The sequence below is a fragment of the Chanos chanos genome, chromosome 1 (assembly GCF_902362185.1).
Source record: "Chanos chanos chromosome 1, fChaCha1.1, whole genome shotgun sequence".
Lineage (NCBI taxonomy): Eukaryota > Metazoa > Chordata > Actinopteri > Gonorynchiformes > Chanidae > Chanos > Chanos chanos.
The window spans coordinates 480,001-502,306 of record NC_044495.1 but is presented as its reverse complement, the minus strand read 5'-3'; the positions used below and the strand labels follow the sequence as shown (position 1 = coordinate 502,306).

General features: G+C 45.7%; 1 protein-coding gene across 2 annotated transcripts in view; it reads left to right on the top strand.

Moving 5' to 3' along the window:
* The window catches only part of usp20 (ubiquitin specific peptidase 20), a 30,534-nt gene that overhangs the window by 3,160 nt on the left and 5,068 nt on the right, over window positions 1-22,306 (top strand). For both annotated transcript variants that reach the window (XM_030778760.1, XM_030778769.1), the window contains 14 exons: window positions 67-169; window positions 412-481; window positions 2,121-2,234; window positions 2,472-2,550; window positions 9,934-10,303; window positions 12,348-12,512; window positions 12,661-12,773; window positions 13,275-13,447; window positions 14,808-14,902; window positions 15,057-15,090; window positions 16,446-16,491; window positions 16,736-16,916; window positions 17,437-17,563; window positions 22,103-22,272. In XM_030778760.1, coding sequence (XP_030634620.1) covers window positions 67-169; window positions 412-481; window positions 2,121-2,234; window positions 2,472-2,550; window positions 9,934-10,303; window positions 12,348-12,512; window positions 12,661-12,773; window positions 13,275-13,447; window positions 14,808-14,902; window positions 15,057-15,090; window positions 16,446-16,491; window positions 16,736-16,916; window positions 17,437-17,563; window positions 22,103-22,272 — 1,840 coding nt within the window. The remainder of the gene's footprint in view (window positions 1-66; window positions 170-411; window positions 482-2,120; window positions 2,235-2,471; window positions 2,551-9,933; window positions 10,304-12,347; window positions 12,513-12,660; window positions 12,774-13,274; window positions 13,448-14,807; window positions 14,903-15,056; window positions 15,091-16,445; window positions 16,492-16,735; window positions 16,917-17,436; window positions 17,564-22,102; window positions 22,273-22,306) is intronic.

Sequence of the window (22,306 nt, the reverse complement as noted above, 5' to 3'; positions counted from 1 at the left end):
CTGTGGTGTTGGTTGTCATGGTTACGAGGCTCTTCGTGTCGGACATACGATGCATTTATTTCCCAGGACGCTGTTCCTCAGACAGGAAGTCACCTGCTGAAGGCCGTTCCCATCGCTGTCGCTGACGAGGAAGAGTCCGAGTCTGAGGAAGATGAGCTCAAACCTAGAGGTAAACAAACAAACAAAACTCTTAATCACACTTAAAATAATCTGGAATAATCTGAGGACCAAACAAGATGGTCATTGAGACCTTTTTTGACAAAGGCTAAAGAAAAAGTGGCTGATCTTTAGCCTGTCTTACTCGTGGCTCCAGACATCACCTTTATATAGGCTTACAGCATACCATCAATACTGACTGATTTTTACGTAGTCCATTTGTTCTCTCTCTCTCTCTCTCTCTCTCTCTCTCAGGTCTCACTGGAATGAAGAATATTGGAAACTCCTGCTATATGAATGCAGCTCTGCAGGCTCTGTCCAACTGGTCAGTTCACACTGGGCCTGTGTTCCTGTCTCTCTTCATGTCTGTGTTTGTGTTTGTGTTTTTGTCTGTCTTTATGTCTGTGTTTGTGTTCCTGTCGGTCTTTATGTCTGTGTTTGTCTTTGTGTTTTTGTCTGTCTTTATGTCTGTGTTTGTTGTGTTTGTGTTCCTGTCTGTCTTTATGTCTGTGTTTGTGTTCCTGTCTGTCTTTATGTCTGTGTTTGTTGTGTTTGTGTTCCTGTCTGTCTTTATGTCTGTGTTTGTTGTGTTTGTGTTCCTGTCTGTCTTTATGTCTGTGTTTGTGTTTGTGTTTGTGTTCCTGTCTGTCTTTATGTCTGTGTTTGTGTTTGTGTTTGTGTTCCTGTCTGTCTTTATGTCTGTGTTCGTTGTGTTTGTGTTCCTGTCTGTCTTTATGTCTGTGTTTGTGTTTGTGTTCCTGTCGGTCTTTATGTCTGTGCTTATTGTGTTTGTGTTCCTGTCTGTCTTTATGTCTGTGTTTGTTGTGTTTGTGTTCCTGTCGGTCTTTATGTCTGTGTTTGTTGTGTTTGTGTTCCTGTCGGTCTTTATGTCTGTGTTTGTTGTGTTTGTGTTCCTGTCGGTCTTTATGTCTGTGTTTGTTGTGTTTGTGTTCCTGTCTGTCTTTATGTCTGTGTTCGTTGTCTTTGTGTTCCTGTCTGTCTTTATGTCTGTGTTTGTGTTTGTGTTCCTGTCGGTCTTTATGTCTGTGTTTGTAGTGTTTGTGTTCCTGTCGGTCTTTATGTCTGTGTTTGTTGTGTTTGTGTTCCTGTCTGTCTTTATGTCTGTGTTTGTGTTTGTTGTGTTTGTGTTCCTGTCGGTCTTTATGTCTGTGTTCGTTGTGTTTGTGTTCCTGTCTGTCTTTATGTCTGTGTTTGTGTTTGTGTTCCTGTCTGTCTTTATGTCTGTGTTTGTTGTGTTTGTGTTCCTGTCTGTCTTTATGTCTGTGTTTGTGTTTGTGTTCCTGTCGGTCTTTATGTCTGTGTTTGTGTTCCTGTCGGTCTTTATGTCTGTGTTTGTTGTGTTTGTGTTCCTGTCTGTGTTTATGTCTGTGTTTGTGTTTGTTCCTGTCTGTCTTTATGTCTGTGTTTGTTGTGTTTGTGTTCCTGTCTGTCTTTACGTCTGTGTTTGTTGTGTTTGTGTTCCTGTCGGTCTTTATGTCTGTGTTTGTTGTGTTTGTGTTCCTGTCTGTGTTTATGTCTGTGTTTGTGTTTGTGTTTGTGTTCCTGTCTGTCTTTATGTCTGTGTTTGTTGTGTTTGTGTTCCTGTCTGTCTTTATGTCTGTGTTTGTGTTTGTTGTGTTTGTGTTCCTGTCTGTCTTTATGTCTGTGTTTGTGTTTGTGTCTGTCTCCTTGTTTGTTGTGTTGTGTTTGTATTTATGTTTGTGTTTGTTGTGTTTGGTGGTTCAGTAATGACATGGATATAGTTCAGTCTCTGTCATACCCCAGCATCCCACCAAATAACCTCTCTCTCTCTCTCTCTCTCTCTCAGCATCCCACCAAATAACCTCTCTCTCTCCCTCCCCCCCCCCTCTCTCTCCCTCTCTCTCTCAGTATCCCACCAAATAACCTCTCTCTCTCTCTCCCCCTCTCTCTCTCTCTCTCTCTCTCCGTCTCTCTCTCCCCAGCCCTCCACTGACCCAGTTCTTTCTGGACTGTAGTGGGTTGGTCCGCACAGACAAGAAGCCAGCATTGTGTAAAAGCTATCAGAAACTGATCTCAGAACTGTGGCATAAGAAACGGTAAGACACACACGAGGAGTTCAGTGGTGTGACACTGTATGATGGTCTCATGAAAAAGTCAAAATTATTTTGCTGAATTTGTCTTATTCTTCTCTTCATTTTCCTCCTTCCCACACTGTCTATCCCTCTCTCTCTCTCTCTCTCTCTCTCTCTCTCTCTCTGTCTCTCTATCTCTCTATCTCTCTCTCTCTCTCTGTCTCTCTCCCTCTCTCTCTCTCTCTCTCTCTCTCTCTCCAGTCCCAGTTATGTGGTGCCCACTAGTCTCTCCCATGGCATTAAACTGGTCAATCCCATGTTCCGTGGATATGCCCAGCAGGTACATAACCCCATCCTCAGTCACACGTGACTCCACCCTCCCCAACCAACATACACTCGCCTAGTTACACTGTTACCACCTCCTCCAACCAACATACACTCTCCTAGTTACACAGTTACCACCTCCTCCAACCAACATACACTCACCTAGTTACACAGTTACCACCTCCTCCAACCAACATACACTCACCTAGTTACACAGATACCACCTCCTCCAACCAACACACACTCACCTAGTTACACAGATACCACCTCCTCCAACCAACATACACTCACCTAGTTACACAGTTACCACCTCCTCCAACCAACACACACTCACCTAGTTACACAGATACCACCTCCTCCAACCAACATACACTCACCTAGTTACACTGTTACCACCTCCTCCAACCAACATACACTCACCTAGTTACACTGTTACCACCTCCTCCAACCAACACACACTCACCTAGTTACACTGTTACCACCTCCTCCAACCAACATACACTCACCTAGTTACACAGTTACCACCTCCTCCAACCAACATACACTCACCTAGTTACACTGTTACCACCTCCTCCAACCAACATACACTCACCTAGTTACACTGTTACCACCTCCTCCAACCAACATACACTCACCTAGTTACACTGTTACCACCTCCTCCAACCAACATACACGCACTTAGTTACACAGTTACCACCTCCTCCAACCAACATACCCTCACCTAGTTACACAGTTACCACCTCCTCCAACCAACATACACTCACCTAGTTACACAGTTACCACCTCCTCCAACCAACATACACTCTCCTAGTTACACAGTTACCACCTCCTCCAACCAACATACACTCACCTAGTTACACAGTTACCACCTCCTCCAACCAACATACACTCTCCTAGTTACACTGTTACCACCTCCTCCAACCAACATACACTCACCTAGTTACACAGATACCACCTCCTCCAACCAACATAGACTCACCTAGTTACACTGTTACCACCTCCTCCAACCAACATACACTCACCTAGTTACTCTGTTACCACCTCCTCCAACCAACATGCACTCACCTAGTTACACTGTTACCACCTCCTCCAACCAACATACACTCACCTAGTTACACTGTTACCACCTCCTCCAACCAACATACACTCACCTAGTTACACTGTTACCACCTCCTCCAACCAACATACACTCACCTAGTTACTCTGTTACCACCTCCTCCAACCAACATGCACTCACCTAGTTACACTGTTACCACCTCCTCCAACCAACATACACTCACCTAGTTACACTGTTACCACCTCCTCCAACCAACATGCACTCACCTAGTTACACTGTTACCACCTCCTCCAACCAACATGCACTCACCTAGTTACACTGTTACCACCTCCTCCAACCAACATACACGCACTTAGTTACACAGTTACCACCTCCTCCAACCAACATACACGCACTTAGTTACACAGTTACCACCTCCTCCAACCAACATACCCTCACCTTGTTACACAGTTACCACCTCCTCCAACCAACATGCACTCACCTAGTTACACTGTTACCACCTCCTCCAACCAACATACACTCACCTAGTTACACAGTTACCACCTCCTCCAACCAACATACACTCACCTAGTTACACAGTTACCACCTCCTCCAACCAACATACACTCACCTAGTTACACAGTTACCACCTCCTCCAACCAACATACACTCACCTAGTTACACAGTTACCACCTCCTCCAACCAACATACACTCACCTAGTTACACTGTTACCACCTCCTCCAACCAACATACACTCACCTAGTTACACAGTTACCACCTCCTCCAACCAACATACACTCACCTAGTTACACAGTTACCACCTCCTCCAACCAACATACACGCACTTAGTTACACAGTTACCACCTCCTCCAACCAACATACCCTCACCTAGTTACACAGTTACCACCTCCTCCAACCAACATACACTCACCTAGTTACACAGTTACCACCTCCTCCAACCAACATACACTCACCTAGTTACACTGTTACCACCTCCAACCAACATACACGCACTTAGTTACACAGTTACCACCTCCTCCAACCAACATACACGCACTTAGTTACACAGTTACCACCTCCTCCAACCAACATACCCTCACCTTGTTACACAGTTACCACCTCCTCCAACCAACATGCACTCACCTAGTTACACTGTTACCACCTCCTCCAACCAACATACACTCACCTAGTTACACAGTTACCACCTCCTCCAACCAACATACACTCACCTAGTTACACAGTTACCACCTCCTCCAACCAACATACACTCACCTAGTTACACAGTTACCACCTCCTCCAACCAACATACACTCACCTAGTTACACAGTTACCACCTCCTCCAACCAACATACACTCACCTAGTTACACTGTTACCACCTCCTCCAACCAACATACACTCACCTAGTTACACAGTTACCACCTCCTCCAACCAACATACACTCACCTAGTTACACAGTTACCACCTCCTCCAACCAACATACACTCACCTAGTTACACAGTTACCACCTCCTCCAACCAACATACACGCACTTAGTTACACAGTTACCACCTCCTCCAACCAACATACACGCACTTAGTTACACAGTTACCACCTCCTCCAACCAACATACCCTCACCTAGTTACACAGTTACCACCTCCTCCAACCAACATACACTCACCTAGTTACACAGTTACCACCTCCTCCAACCAACATACACTCTCCTAGTTACACAGTTACCACCTCCTCCAACCAACATACACTCACCTAGTTACACTGTTACCACCTCCAACCAACATACACTCACCTAGTTACACAGTTACCACCTCCTCCAACCAACATACACTCACCTAGTTACACAGTTACCACCTCCTCCAACCAACATACACTCACCTAGTTACACAGTTACCACCTCCTCCAACCAACATACACTCACCTAGTTACACAGTTACCACCTCCTCCAACCAACATACACTCTCCTAGTTACACAGTTACCACCTCCTCCAACCAACATACACTCACCTAGTTACACTGTTACCACCTCCAACCAACATACACTCACCTAGTTACACAGTTACCACCTCCTCCAACCAACATACACTCACCTAGTTACACAGTTACCACCTCCTCCAACCAACATACACTCACCTAGTTACACAGTTACCACCTCCTCCAACCAACATACACTCACCTAGTTACACAGTTACCACCTCCTCCAACCAACATACACTCACCTAGTTACACTGTTACCACCTCCTCCAACCAACATACACTCACCTAGTTACACTGTTACCACCTCCTCCAACCAACATACACTCACCTAGTTACACTGTTACCACCTCCAACCAACATACACTCACCTAGTTACACAGTTACCACCTCCTCCAACCAACACACACTCACCTAGTTACACAGATACCACCTCCTCCAACCAACATACACTCACCTAGTTACACAGTTACCACCTCCTCCAACCAACATACACTCACCTAGTTACACAGTTACCACCTCCTCCAACCAACATACACTCACCTAGTTACACAGTTACCACCTCCTCCAACCAACATACACTCACCTAGTTACACTGTTACCACCTCCTCCAACCAACATACACTCACCTAGTTACACAGTTACCACCTCCTCCAACCAACACACACTCACCTAGTTACACAGATACCACCTCCTCCAACCAACATACACGCACTTAGTTACACAGTTACCACCTCCTCCAACCAACATACACGCACTTAGTTACACAGTTACCACCTCCTCCAACCAACATACCCTCACCTTGTTACACAGTTACCACCTCCTCCAACCAACATGCACTCACCTAGTTACACTGTTACCACCTCCTCCAACCAACATACACTCACCTAGTTACACAGTTACCACCTCCTCCAACCAACATACACTCACCTAGTTACACAGTTACCACCTCCTCCAACCAACATACACGCACTTAGTTACACAGTTACCACCTCCTCCAACCAACATACCCTCACCTAGTTACACAGTTACCACCTCCTCCAACCAACATACACTCACCTAGTTACACTGTTACCACCTCCTCCAACCAACATGCACTCACCTAGTTACACTGTTACCACCTCCTCCAACCAACATACACTCACCTAGTTACACTGTTACCACCTCCTCCAACCAACATACACTCACCTAGTTACACAGTTACCACCTCCTCCAACCAACATACACTCACCTAGTTACACAGTTACCACCTCCTCCAACCAACATACACGCACTTAGTTACACAGTTACCACCTCCTCCAACCAACATACCCTCACCTAGTTACACTGTTACCACCTCCTCCAACCAACATACACTCACCTAGTTACACAGTTACCACCTCCTCCAACCAACATGCACTCACCTAGTTACACTGTTACCACCTCCTCCAACCAACATACACTCACCTAGTTACACAGTTACCACCTCCTCCAACCAACATACACTCACCTAGTTACACAGTTACCACCTCCTCCAACCAACATACACGCACTTAGTTACACAGTTACCACCTCCTCCAACCAACATACACTCACCTAGTTACACAGTTACCACCTCCTCCAACCAACATACACGCACTTAGTTACACAGTTACCACCTCCTCCAACCAACATACCCTCACCTAGTTACACAGTTACCACCTCCTCCAACCAACATACACTCACCTAGTTACACAGTTACCACCTCCTCCAACCAACATACACTCACCTAGTTACACTGTTACCACCTCCAACCAACATACACGCACTTAGTTACACAGTTACCACCTCCTCCAACCAACATACACGCACTTAGTTACACAGTTACCACCTCCTCCAACCAACATACCCTCACCTTGTTACACAGTTACCACCTCCTCCAACCAACATGCACTCACCTAGTTACACTGTTACCACCTCCTCCAACCAACATACACTCACCTAGTTACACAGTTACCACCTCCTCCAACCAACATACACTCACCTAGTTACACAGTTACCACCTCCTCCAACCAACATACACTCACCTAGTTACACAGTTACCACCTCCTCCAACCAACATACACTCACCTAGTTACACAGTTACCACCTCCTCCAACCAACATACACTCACCTAGTTACACTGTTACCACCTCCTCCAACCAACATACACTCACCTAGTTACACAGTTACCACCTCCTCCAACCAACATACACTCACCTAGTTACACAGTTACCACCTCCTCCAACCAACATACACTCACCTAGTTACACAGTTACCACCTCCTCCAACCAACATACACGCACTTAGTTACACAGTTACCACCTCCTCCAACCAACATACACGCACTTAGTTACACAGTTACCACCTCCTCCAACCAACATACACTCACCTAGTTACACTGTTACCACCTCCAACCAACATACACGCACTTAGTTACACAGTTACCACCTCCTCCAACCAACATACACGCACTTAGTTACACAGTTACCACCTCCTCCAACCAACATACCCTCACCTTGTTACACAGTTACCACCTCTTCCAACCAACATGCACTCACCTAGTTACACTGTTACCACCTCCTCCAACCAACATGCACTCACCTAGTTACACAGTTACCACCTCCTCCAACCAACATACACTCACCTAGTTACACAGTTACCACCTCCTCCAACCAACATACACTCACCTAGTTACACAGTTACCACCTCCTCCAACCAACATACACTCACCTAGTTACACAGTTACCACCTCCTCCAACCAACATACACTCACCTAGTTACACTGTTACCACCTCCTCCAACCAACATACACTCACCTAGTTACACAGTTACCACCTCCTCCAACCAACATACACGCACTTAGTTACACAGTTACCACCTCCTCCAACCAACATACCCTCACCTAGTTACACTGTTACCACCTCCTCCAACCAACATACACTCACCTAGTTACACAGTTACCACCTCCTCCAACCAACATACACGCACTTAGTTACACAGTTACCACCTCCTCCAACCAACATACCCTCACCTTGTTACACAGTTACCACCTCCTCCAACCAACATGCACTCACCTAGTTACACTGTTACCACCTCCTCCAACCAACATGCACTCACCTAGTTACACTGTTACCACCTCCTCCAACCAACATACACTCACCTAGTTACACAGTTACCACCTCCTCCAACCAACATACACTCACCTAGTTACACTGTTACCACCTCCTCCAACCAACATACACTCACCTAGTTACACTGTTACCACCTCCTCCAACCAACATACACTCACCTAGTTACACTGTTACCACCTCCTCCAACCAACATACACTCACCTAGTTACACAGTTACCACCTCCTCCAACCAACATACACTCACCTAGTTACACAGTTACCACCTCCTCCAACCAACATACACTCACCTAGTTACACAGTTACCACCTCCTCCAACCAACATACACGCACTTAGTTACACAGTTACCACCTCCTCCAACCAACATACACTCTCCTAGTTACACAGTTACCACCTCCTCCAACCAACATACACTCACCTAGTTACACTGTTACCACCTCCAACCAACATACACTCACCTAGTTACACAGTTACCACCTCCTCCAACCAACATACACTCACCTAGTTACACAGTTACCACCTCCTCCAACCAACATACACTCACCTAGTTACACAGTTACCACCTCCTCCAACCAACATACACTCACCTAGTTACACTGTTACCACCTCCTCCAACCAACATACACTCACCTAGTTACACTGTTACCACCTCCTCCAACCAACATACACTCACCTAGTTACACTGTTACCACCTCCAACCAACATACACTCACCTAGTTACACAGTTACCACCTCCTCCAACCAACACACACTCACCTAGTTACACAGATACCACCTCCTCCAACCAACATACACTCACCTAGTTACACAGTTACCACCTCCTCCAACCAACATACACTCACCTAGTTACACTGTTACCACCTCCAACCAACATACACTCACCTAGTTACACAGTTACCACCTCCTCCAACCAACATACACTCACCTAGTTACACAGTTACCACCTCCTCCAACCAACATACACTCACCTAGTTACACAGTTACCACCTCCTCCAACCAACATACACTCACCTAGTTACACTGTTACCACCTCCTCCAACCAACATACACTCACTTAGTTACACAGTTACCACCTCCTCCAACCAACATACAAACACACACAGAAACACACACACGCACACAGAAACACACACACACACACACACACACACACACAGACACACAAGCACACACACACACACACACACACACACACACAGAAATACACACACACACAAACACACACACAGAGACACACATGCCCATACCTCGTCCCTCTCTCCTCAGGACACTCAGGAGTTCCTGCGCTGTCTGATGGACCAGTTGCATGAGGAGCTGAAGGAGCGCCTGCAGGACTGTGGGGCAGGGGACGGGGGGGAGGGGGGTCAGGACAGGGACCGCAGCCCCTCGGACGACGACTTTCTGTCATGTGAGTCAGGCTCAGGCAGCGAGCGCGGGGAGGGGGGAGGGGAGAGCGTGTCTGGGGTTTCAGAGAAGGAGAAACAGAAGGAGAGACAGAAGGAGAGGAGGGTGTCAGGATCTCCCTCTCAGGAGATGGACGAAGACGCAGACGTAGATACAGCGACACAGGATGGATCCACAGAGACCAGTGTCCCCGCAAACACCCAGAGCCATGGACAGTCACACACTGATACAGGTATCTGAAACACACACACACACACAGCATACACACACATACACACACACACACACACACACAGACAGACAGACACACAGCGACACAGGATGGATCCACAGAGACCAGTGTCCCCGCAAACACCCAGAGCCATGGACAGTCACACACTGATACAGGTATCTGAAACACACACACACAGAGCACAGACACACACACGCACACAGACAGACAGACACACAGAGACACAATACACACACACACATACACAGAGCACAGACACACACACGCACACAGACAGACAGACACACAGCGACACAGGATGGATCCACAGAGACCAGTGTCCCCGCAAACACCCAGAGCCATGGACAGTCACACACTGATACAGGTATCTGAAACACACACACACACACACAGCATACACACACACTCACACAGAGCACAGACACACACACGCACACAGACAGACAGACACACAGCGACACAGGATGGATCCACAGAGACCAGTGTCCCCTCCAAACACCCAGAGCCATGGACAGTCACACACTGATACAGGTATCTGAAACACACACACACACACACACACACACAGCATACACACACACACACAGAGCACAGACACACACACGCACGCAGACAGACAGACACACAGCGACACAGGATGGATCCACAGAGACCAGTGTCCCCGCAAACACCCAGAGCCATGGACGGTCACACACTGATACAGGTATCTGAAACACACACACACACACACAGCATACACACACACACACAGAGCACAGACACACACACGCACACAGACAGACAGACACACAGCGACACAGGATGGATCCACAGAGACCAGTGTCCCCGCAAACACCCAGAGCCATGGACAGTCACACACTGATACAGGTATCTGAAACACACACACACACACATAGAGCACAGCATACACACACACACACACAGAGCACAGACACACACACGCACACAGACAGACAGACACACAGCGACACAGGATGGATCCACAGAAACCAGTGTCCCCGCAAACACCCAGAGCCATGGACAGTCACACACTGATACAGGTATCTGAAACACACACACACACACACACATACACACACACACACACAGAGCACAGACACACACACGCACACAGACAGACAGACACACAGAGACACAATACACACACACACATACATAGAGACAAACATACATACGTACACACACACACACACACACACACACACACACACACACACACTAATAAAGTCAGCAGTAATCTAATCAGTATGTTTTCTGAAAAATGTAATAATTATTTTTCGATTTGTTTCCAGAACTAAGATCCTAATTATAGCCTTGGTATTATTTTCTGAATTATTTTAGTATTACTTTTTCTGTTTATTCTCTTGTCTTTGTTTGGTTCAGTGGAGAATGAGTGATGGATTGACTGACTAAATGCCCAGTGCCTCATGACCACAGTCAAACACATCAAATGTTTGTTTGTATGTCACTAGCAGACTGTGGCTCAGCCCCTCACAAGTGTTGATCAGTTAGGAGAAACTATCTCAGAGTGCATGGGAGTAATGTAAGACAAAACAATCACACGTCTCTGTGTGAGACCGGTATGAAATCTCTGTCAGAGGACTCTCTCACTGGTCATGATTTAAGTCCATGACACTGCAGTAAGCGTGCACACACACACACACACACACACACACACACACATTACCCCACACACACACACACAAAAACACATTACCACACACACACATATTACCACAGACACACACATATTACTGCACACACACACACACACATATTACCGCACACACACACACACACATATTACCACACACACACACACACACATATTACCACACACACACACATTATTGCACACACACACACATCACCACACACACACTAATGGAATGCAGTGCTGTTGTGATGGGTACAAACAAGCAGTGTATACTAATCTGAAATGTGAAAATAATTTGATTTTAAAGTAGACAATTTTAACCACAAATTAATTTTCTTTGTCAATTCTTTGTCCATCTGTCTGTCTGTCTGTCTATCTGTCTCTCAGAACCAGATAATGAGGCTTCAATGCACTGTCCATCATCTCGTCCCAGCAGTCCGGTCCACAGCCCGGTGCACTGTACACAGGAACTTCATCCCAAACTGTCCAGCAGTCCACCACGCTCAAGCCCCCTGCGCTCCACCGTGGGCCACGCCTACTCCTATAAGAGAGGTGCGTCTCTCGCTCTCACACGTATGTTTGTCTGAACGTGCTTATGCATGTGTCTCCGCCCCGTTTGGACCGGCTGTACCCGGTGCTTTTCTCCTGTAAATGTTAACGGTGAATTGCCATAACTGTTTCCCCTAATACTGCCCTACAGCACAATTACTCCTCAGTAGCCGGAGGAAGAAACAGGCACGTTACCGTAGCGTCATCTCAGACATCTTCGATGGCTCCATCCTGAGTCTCGTCCAGTGTCTGACATGTGATCGGGTGAGAAATATGATGCGCTACAATATTAGTGTCACCACCAGAGGGCACAGTTTCACACATGTAGAGGGAAACTTCAATACAAACTCATCCAGTTTGGGTCACTGAGGCAATTAGAATGTAATATATAGAGATATGTGTTGTTTAGATAGTGTAATTAGCTCAGTATTTATATTTAGCTGTATTAAGTGAATGGGAAACATTCTCAGACTCCTATAATTTAAGCATATTTGTTTCCACCACAGTTATTAAGTGTATGTAAGGATGTTAAGATGTAGTGAACACATTTTCAGAACTTTACCCTTTTTGATCTGATTCCTCTATTTACAGTCTGCCTCTGTTCACAGTGTGCCTCTGTTCACAGTGTGCCTCTGTTCACAGTCTGCCTCTGTTCACAGTCTGTCTCTGTGCACAGTCTGTCTCTGTTCACAGTCTACCCAGACACATAATCAACAAATATTGTCTGTCTCTCTCTCTCTCTGTCTCTGTCTGTCTCTCTCTCAGGTGTCGACCACCGTTGAGACATTTCAGGACCTGTCTCTGCCCATTCCAGGGAAGGAGGACCTGGCCAAGCTCCACTCCTCCATGCACCAGACGGCAGCCGTGAAGACGGGCGTGTGTCCTGACAGCTATGCTTCACAGGGCTGGATTTCCTACATCATGGAGTCTATACGCAGGTACCACACACACAGCGGTGAAGTGTGAGGGAGGGATGGAGAGAGAAAAGAAAGGATTCTGTTTGAGAGAGAAGAGATGACTCAATTTTTATTCTTCTTGACCCATCAGTCAGTGCGTTCATAGCAGAAAAACATCGCGACTTACCCAAAGAAAATAGTTTTCAGCTTTTATAATGCTCTGACATTTTAGCTCTGTTTACATCACTGTGTCACTGAGTGTAGAAAACCATAACCATTAGCATTAGCATTACCATCACCATAACCATTACCATAACCATAGCCTGCTCTGTTTGTGCGTGTGTGTTTGTGTGTGCATATGCGTGTGTATGCATGTGCATATGTGTGTATAAGTGCGAGTGTGTGTGTGTGTGTATGTGTGCGAGTGTGTGTGAGAGAGTGTGTGTGTGTGTGTGTGTGTGTGTGTGTGTGTTTGTCAGAGTACACCCATTTCTAACTCAACGGGATGCTGAGAAGCTCATTCATGCTTTTATTTCAAGTAGACTGGACTACTGTAATGCTCTTTTTATTGGTCTTCCAAAGAAGTCAGTTGAGAATCTTCAGCTAATTCAGAACTCTGCTGCTAGACTTTTAACAAAAACAAAGAAGAGAGAGCATATTACTCCTGTTTTAGTCGCACTGCACTGGCTCCCTGTATCTTTTAGAATTGATTTTAAAGTCCTTCTGCTTGTATACAAAGCTCTTAATGGTTTAGCACCCTCTTACATTACCGATTCTCTGTCGTTTTATGTTCCTTCACAAGCCCTTAGGTCCTCTATGGCAGGTCTTTTAAATGTTCCAGAAGTCCCCAAAAATAAAATTGGGGAAGCTGCTTTTATCCACCATGCACCTAAACTGTGGAACACCCGACCAAGAAGTATTAGAGATGCAGGCTCAGTGGACAGTTTTAAACAGCAACTAAAAACATACCTTTTTAGTCTAGTGTACTATTAGCAATTTTCTCTTTTGTTTTTTGATTTTTTTGTCTTAATGGTTTTTATTCATTTTATCAATTCCTCATTTTTTAAGTTCTTTTTTTTTATTTCATTTTATCTATTCTTTTAATTATTTTGCTCTAAACTGTTTTATTTATTAATTTTGACAATCTCTCCTGTTTTATGTCCCTTGAATTATGTGGTTTATCCTTGCTTTTTTATTGTGTGGTCTATTTACTATCATTTTAGTTATTTTATTACGTTTTATTATTATCATTTTTTTATATTCTTTCTACTGATAGGTAAAAGCTACATTCTTTGTATGAAAAGTGCTATACAAATAAAGTATTATTATTATTATTATTATTATTATTATTATTATTAATATTATTATATATATTGAGTCTTGGTGTCTGTGGTCCCTCCAGGTTCGTGGTCTCCTGTATCCCCAGCTGGTTTTGGGGTCCTGTGGTCACACTGGAGGACTGCCTCGCTGCCTTCTTTGCCGCAGATGAACTGAAAGGTCAGAGAAAGAGAGGGATGTAAGAGAGAGAGAGAGGGAGAGAGATGGAGAGATGGAGGGAGCAGAGGGTGGGGTGGGGGGTAAATTAGGGGAGGGGGGGTAAAGTCTGTCCTTCAGGCACTAATCTGAGAAATGTCCTAATTGATCTTTTCAGGAGACAACATGTACAGCTGTGAGAGATGTAAAAAGTGAGTATGAATCAGAAATGACCTTATCACCCAACTGTGACCTTAACCCTGACCCTGACCTTATCACCCAACACCAAACTGTGACCCTAACCCTGACCTTATCACCCAATCCCAAACTGTGACCCTAACCCTGACCTTATCACCCAACCCAAACTGTGACCTTAACCCCAAACAGCCAACCCCAAACTGTGACCCTAACCCTGACGTTATCACCCAACCCCAAACTGTGACCCTAACCCTAACCTTATCACCCAACCCCGAACTGTGACCCTAACCCTAACCTTATCACCCAACCCCAAACTGTGACCCTAACCCTAAACACCCAACCTCAAACTGTGACCCTAACCCTGACCTCATCACCCAACCTCAAACTGTGACCCTAACCCTGACCTTATCACCTAACCCTAAACTGTGACCCTAACCATGACCTTATCACCCAACCCCAACCTGTGACCCTAACCCTGACCTTATCACCCAATCCCAAACTGTAACCCTAACCCTAACCTTATCACCCAACCCCAAACTGTGACCCTAACCCTGACCTCATCACCCAACCCCAAACTGTGACCCTAACCCTGACCTTATCACCCAATCCCAAACTGTGACCCTAACCCTAACCTTATCACTCAACCCCAAACTGTGACCCTAACCCTAACCTTATCACCCAACCCCAAACTGTGACCCTAACCCTGACCTTATCACCCAATCCCAAACTGTGACCCTAACCCTAACCTTATCACTCAACCCCAAACTGTGACCCTAACCCTGACCTTATCACCCAATCCCAAACTGTGACCCTAACCCTAACCTTATCACTCAACCCCAAACTGTGATCCTAACCCTAACCTTGTCACCCAACCCCAAACTGTGACCCTAAACACCCAACCTCAAACTGTGACCCTAACCCTGACCTTATCACCCAACCCAAAACTGTGACCCTAACCTTATCACCCAACCCCAAACTGTGACCTTAACGCCGAACACCCAACCCCAAACTGTGACCTTAACCCTAACCTTATCAGATAAGAAATTATGTGTCTGCAAAACACCAAACCCCAAACTGTGATCTTAACCCCAAACACCAAACCCCAAACTGTGACCTTAACCCTAACCTTATCACCCAACCCCAAACTGTGACCCTAACCTTATCACCCAACCCCAAACTGTGACCCTAACCCTAAACACCCAACCCCAAACTGTGACCTTAACCCTAACTTTATCAGATAAGAAATTATGTGTCTGCAAACACCCAACCCCAAACTGTGACCTTAACCCCAAACTGTGACCTTAACCCTGTCTTATCAGATAAGAAATATGGCTTAGAATACACCCTTTTTCCCCTCTTAACTTTCCAGATTGAGAAACGGAGTGAAGTATTGTAAAGTCCTGCGGCTTCCCGAGGTGAGTGTTTGTTTTAAACACACAGGTCAGGAAAACAGCATTGTCAAATTGAACAACCGTAACCCTCACCCTGACTATCAGGCCAGAGAGAACAGCATTCTCAAACTAAAACTGATTTACTTACCGCTGAAACAGTTTAACGGACTGATGGACTGGTATTAGAATGTTCACCCTCAGACACAGTGTAAAACAGCTTCTGTCTCTCTGTGCCTGCATGTGTGTGTGTGTGTGTGTGTGTCTCCAGATTCTGTGCATCCATCTGAAGCGCTTTAGACACGAGGTCATGTATTCCTTTAAGATAAGCAGCCACGTGTCCTTTCCACTGGAGGGTCTTGACCTTCGACCTTTCTTGGCTAAGGAGAGTCCCTCTCAGATCACAACCTATGACCTCCTGTCAGTCATCTGTCACCATGGCACAGCAGGAAGTGAGTGATTTGTTCCACAATTTGTGCAGCAGGTGGCAGTGTAGGGAATAAATTACATTTATGAACTTCATTCTTCCTCCCATGTAGGAGTGGCAGTTTCACCTGCATCCCCAGGGCTAGTGCTGTTTATCATAGAGGAGCTGAATTTGATCTGACTAAATGTAAAGATACATGTAAGGCAGATGAATGACCCGGTGTAGCACACTGCCATGTCTTTACTGTGTGACTTTATAATAAAGGTATTGGGTTTGGACATTTAGCCTGGGTGTTCTAGCTGGAAGTTGTCTTTGATTGACACCTGAATACAGCAGTCTGTAGCCATGGTAACTTACTCTATCTCTCTGCCTCTCTCTTTTTCCCTCTCTCTGCCTCTCTGTCTCTTTGTCTGCCTGTATCTCTCTCTTTTTGTCTGTATGTCCGGTTCTCCCTCTTTTTCTTTCTTTCTTTCTGTCTGTCTGTCTGTCTACCTCTCTCTCTGCTGCTTTCTGTCTGTCTGTCTGTCTGTCTCCCTCTCTGTCAGGTGGCCATTACACAGCGTACTGTCAGAATGTGATAAACGGACAGTGGTATGAGTTTGATGACCAGTATGTGACTGAGGTCCACGAGACTGTCGTTCAGAATGCGGAAGCCTACGTCCTGTTCTACAGGTGAGACAGAGAGAGAGACAGAAAGAAAGTGTGTGAGTGAGTGAGAGACAGTGGGAGAGTGTGAGAGTGAGTGAGAGACACTGGGAGAGTATGAGAGTGAGTGAGAGACAGTGGGAGAGTATGAGAGTGAGAGTGAGTGAGAGACACTGGGAGAGTATGAGAGTGAGTGAGAGACAGTGGGAGAGTATGAGAGTGAGTGGGAGAGTATGAGAGTGAGTTGGAGACAGCGGGAGAGTATGAGAGTGAGTGAGAGACAGTGGGAGAGTATGAGAGTGAGTGAGAGACAGTGGGAGAGTGTGAGAGTGAGTGAGAGACAGTGGGAGAGTATGAGAGTGAGTGAGAGACAGTGGGAGTGTATGAGAGTGAGTGGGAGAGTATGAGAGTGAGTGAGAGACAGTGGGAGAGTATGAGAGTGAGTGAGAGTGAGTGGGAGAGTATGAGAGTGAGTGAGAGACAGTGGGAGAGTATGAGAGTGAGTGAGAGTGAGTGAGAGAAAGTGGGAGAGAAAGAAAGTGTGTGAGTGAGTGAGAGTGAGAGACAGTGGGAGAGTATGAGAGTGAGTAAGAGACAGTGGGAGAGTATGAGAGTGAGTGGGAGAGTATGAGAGTGAGTGAGAGACAGTGGGAGAGTATGAGAGTGAGTGAGAGACAGTGGGAGAGTATGAGAGTGAGTGAGAGACAGTGGGAGTGTATGAGAGTGAGTGGGAGAGTATGAGAGTGAGTGAGAGACAGTGGGAGAGTATGAGAGTGAGTGAGAGTGAGTGGGAGAGTATGAGAGTGAGTGAGAGTGAGTGAGAGACAGTGGGAGAGTGTGAGAGTGAGTGAGAGACAGTGGGAGAGTATGAGAGTGAGTGAGAGACAGTGGGAGAGTATGAGAGTGAGTGAGAGTGAGTGAGAGACAGTGGGAGAGTATGAGAGTGAGTGAGAGTGAGTGGGAGACTATAAGAGTGAGTGAGAGACAGTGGGAGAGTATGAGAGTGAGTGAGAGACAGTGTGAGAGTGAGTGAGAGACAGTGGGAGAGTATGAGAGTGAGTGAGAGAGAGAACTGCTGTTTCTTGATCACTGGGTATCTGTGTATGTGAGTAAAAAAACAGGAACTAGGGTTTGACCATGTGACCGTGTGTGAAATTAGTCATTGTCGTGACAGTGGTGTAGGGAAATCCTGGTTAATGGTTCACTGTGAATATTAGACTTAATACTAATATCACTTATTTATGACCATAAACTTATTTGAGAACCTGAACCCAGTGGTATTGCAGTTATTCTGAAAAACTCTGCACACTGAACCTAGAAATTCCTAGAACCTAGAATAACTCCTCGTTAGCCCTAATATATAATAAATGATAGCATTCATGTAGCAAATACGTTAATAATCTTTGAATTCAATACTTCTAGATAACTAAGTTCCTGGATCACCACATTCAGTAAACTAGGAAATGGTTTGTCCCATACTCGAAGAATAGCAACATGAATGTAAACATTTATTACAACAATCGAATTCAAATGGCACAAAATGAATACACATACACACATACAAGAGCATTTACACTACTCATAAGAAGAGCCACTAACAACAGACAATACTAAACAACTAACAGTCGACAATAACAATATCCTCGCTATCTTAAGTATGAATGCATCTTCTGCATCTTCAGCAGGTATCTCAGGGTCACAATCGTTTCGCCCCTTAGCCTGTACGCCTCACCTGAGTGGGGCAGCGAAGAGCAAATTAGCCTTCACCTGCAGACGGGTTCCAACTGCAGGCTCTTGTCAACCACAACTATCTCGAGCTGGTCTCAGCTGCCATGGCTATCTCCCCAGTGGCTGTCCTTCAGTTGTTTAGGTTCCAAACCCATCTACTATAAGAAATAGTGCACTGATACTGCAAGGAAACCATGGCAGCCGACCTCAATGGGAAACAGGGTTGCATACCATCCTTTGGCGAGAGCTTCATCAATCAGATCCTGGTAATTGGCTTTCTTCTGTTGGTGAGAGATGGCTGGCCTGTCCTGCCAGGGCTCCGTGAGCTCAGCTAATGAGATGGTCTTTGTGCTCCTGGACAAAAGAACCATGTTCGGTCAGAGAGAGGTTACTGCCACCTCTTCTGGATAGACAAGTCTCCTCTTCAAGTCCACTTGCATCTCCCAGTCAGAAGCTCGAAGCAAAATGGAGGGTGAGTTCTTGGCAGTTGTTCTTGCCGATGGAGCCATAACCCCTTCCCTTACAAAACTGACGGCTTGGGGTGGTGTTGCCTGGTGTTTGTTGGCTTTGACCCTCTGCAGGTCCGTCCATTTGGCAATTTCCGTAAGGACCTTGTCGTGCCTCCACCTGTATCGGCCTTTTCCCAGTGCTTTGGGACATCCGGTCAAGATGTGATTCAGGGTCTGAAGGGTTGCTCCACACTGCTTGCAGGATCTTCTTTGCCCCAGATCTTTAGGTTGTTAGGAGTTGGAAAGAGGTCAGCCACAGCACGCAGGAGGAAGGTCAACTTACCCTGGTTGGTACTCCAGAGTTCCTTCCAGGACAGCGATCGCTCGAAGGCCTGGTCTCGCTGCATCCACTGTCCATGGCAGGCGAGCCCTAGCGCTTTTACACGGCGGTCATCTTCTACTGCCTTTCTGACCTTCTGCACCACGAGTCCTCTCTTGCCTCTGGTGTTGGCCTTGCTCCATCTCTTGGTGCTGTAATTTCAAAGTCCTAGTCAACCTTGACAGACCACCCCGACGATCCCCTGGTGTTTTCAGAACGCTTTGGCTTCCGTCACTGCTTCCTTAGGCTTCCACTTCTGGCCACATTTGATGGTCTTGTTAGCGTGCCTGACTTTCCCATCCTCAGACAGTAGCAGTGTGCTGACTGCTCTCGCCTCAGTGGCTTTGAATTCTTCCACCATGATGAAACTGGTAAGCAGTGCTTGGAGGTCTTGCTGCACAGGTTGACTGAGCTGAAAGTTGGGGGAACACTGAGCCATCTTCGCAAGAATTTGCTGCACGGTTTCTCCATTGCTTCCACTTGAGTCATTGGAAAGTCGTGTAGCAGGAATTTCCATTGCATTCTTGGTATGATCCAATACTGGAAGCACCACGCCTTAAACCTTTCAAGCAGCTGGTTGTTGTCAGTTGCCTTGAGCCAGATGTTTAGTTGCGCCATGGTGCCTCTTAGGTTCCTGGGTTAAATTACATCCGTGACCATGTAGCCATTCTCTCCAGGGAGCTTAGAACCCACCATGTTTCCTGAATCGATGGAGTCATCACAGTTGTGTCATCCATGAAGGCTCTGCAGGCTGGATGTCTTACTCCGTTGTCCACATTTGGCCCCTGTATTGCATTCCTCCTGCCTTTCGCAGTAGGGTCATGGCGGCCACAAACAGTACCATGGATATTGTGCATCATTAATGTCTGTAGTCTCTCTATCAGTAATCATTAATGTCTGTAGTCTCTCTGTCAGTCATCATTCATGTCTGTAATCTCTCTGTCAGTCATCATTCATGTCTGTAATCTCTCTGTCAGTAATCATTCATCTGTCATCTCTCTGTCAGTAATCATTAATGTCTGTAGTCTCTCTGTCAGCAATCATTAATGTCTGTAATCTCTTTGTCAGTAATCATTAATGTCTGTAATCCCTCTGTCAGTAATCATTCATGTCTGTAATCCCTCTGTCAGTAATCATTCATGTCTGTAATCTCTCTGTCAGTAATCATTCATGTCTGTAATCTCTCTGTCAGTAATCATTCATGTCTGTACTCTCTCTGTCAGTAATCATTCATGTCTGTAATCTCTCTGTCAGTCATCATTCATGTCTGTACTCTCTTTGCTTTTCTTTGACTTGAACTCTCCTTTCCATGTGGCCACACCCTGATACTTTAGGCCTGTATCAGCCCAGGGTTTCAGTGAAGGGAAAGATGACTGAAAATAAAGAAGGTCACATGTGATGATTAGCATCGGTGATGTTTGTGTTGTTTGCCCGACCTTGTCTAGATGTAACTCTCTGACGCTAACACTAACCCTCTCTGACGCTAACACTAACCCTAACGGTTTACTCAGCAAAGACGAAGTGAAGCACCTTAGCTTTCTCACAGGGATGTGTTTTAATATTTTAATTCTTTCTCACAGGGATGTGTTTTAATATTTTAATTCTTTCTCACAGGGATGTGTTTTAATATTTTAATTCTGTCTCACAGGGATGTGTTTTAATATTTTAATTCTTTCTCATAGGGATGTGTTTTAATATTTTAATTCTTGAGTGGTTAGGAGTGGTATGTAACATATATATTATCTATATATTATGGCTCTGACAGGGTTCCTCTCCAATGAAAAGGTTCCTATACAAGCATATGCGCACAAAACAGAGCATCATAAACCAACTCCATCAGCAATAACTAAGAATAACTAACATCTCTGACATCTGCCAGTCTTACCAATCAACAGGACCAACCCCACAGCAACACACTGTAGGAAGTATTCTTGAAGAGAAGCAAGCTCTCTCAGTAGCAGTGTGTGTCCAGTGTCTGTGTGAAGGTCCATTCTTCTGGTCAATTCTCAGGAAGAGCAGTGACGAGGCAGTGAGAGAGAGACAGAAGGTCGTGGCCCTTGCGAACCTGAAGGAACCCAGTCTTCTGCAGTTCTACATCTCCAGAGAATGGCTCAACAAATTCAACACCTTTGCTGAACCTGGACCCATCACGAACCAGACCTTCCTCTGTCAGCACGGGGGTATGCACACACACATACACACATACACACACGC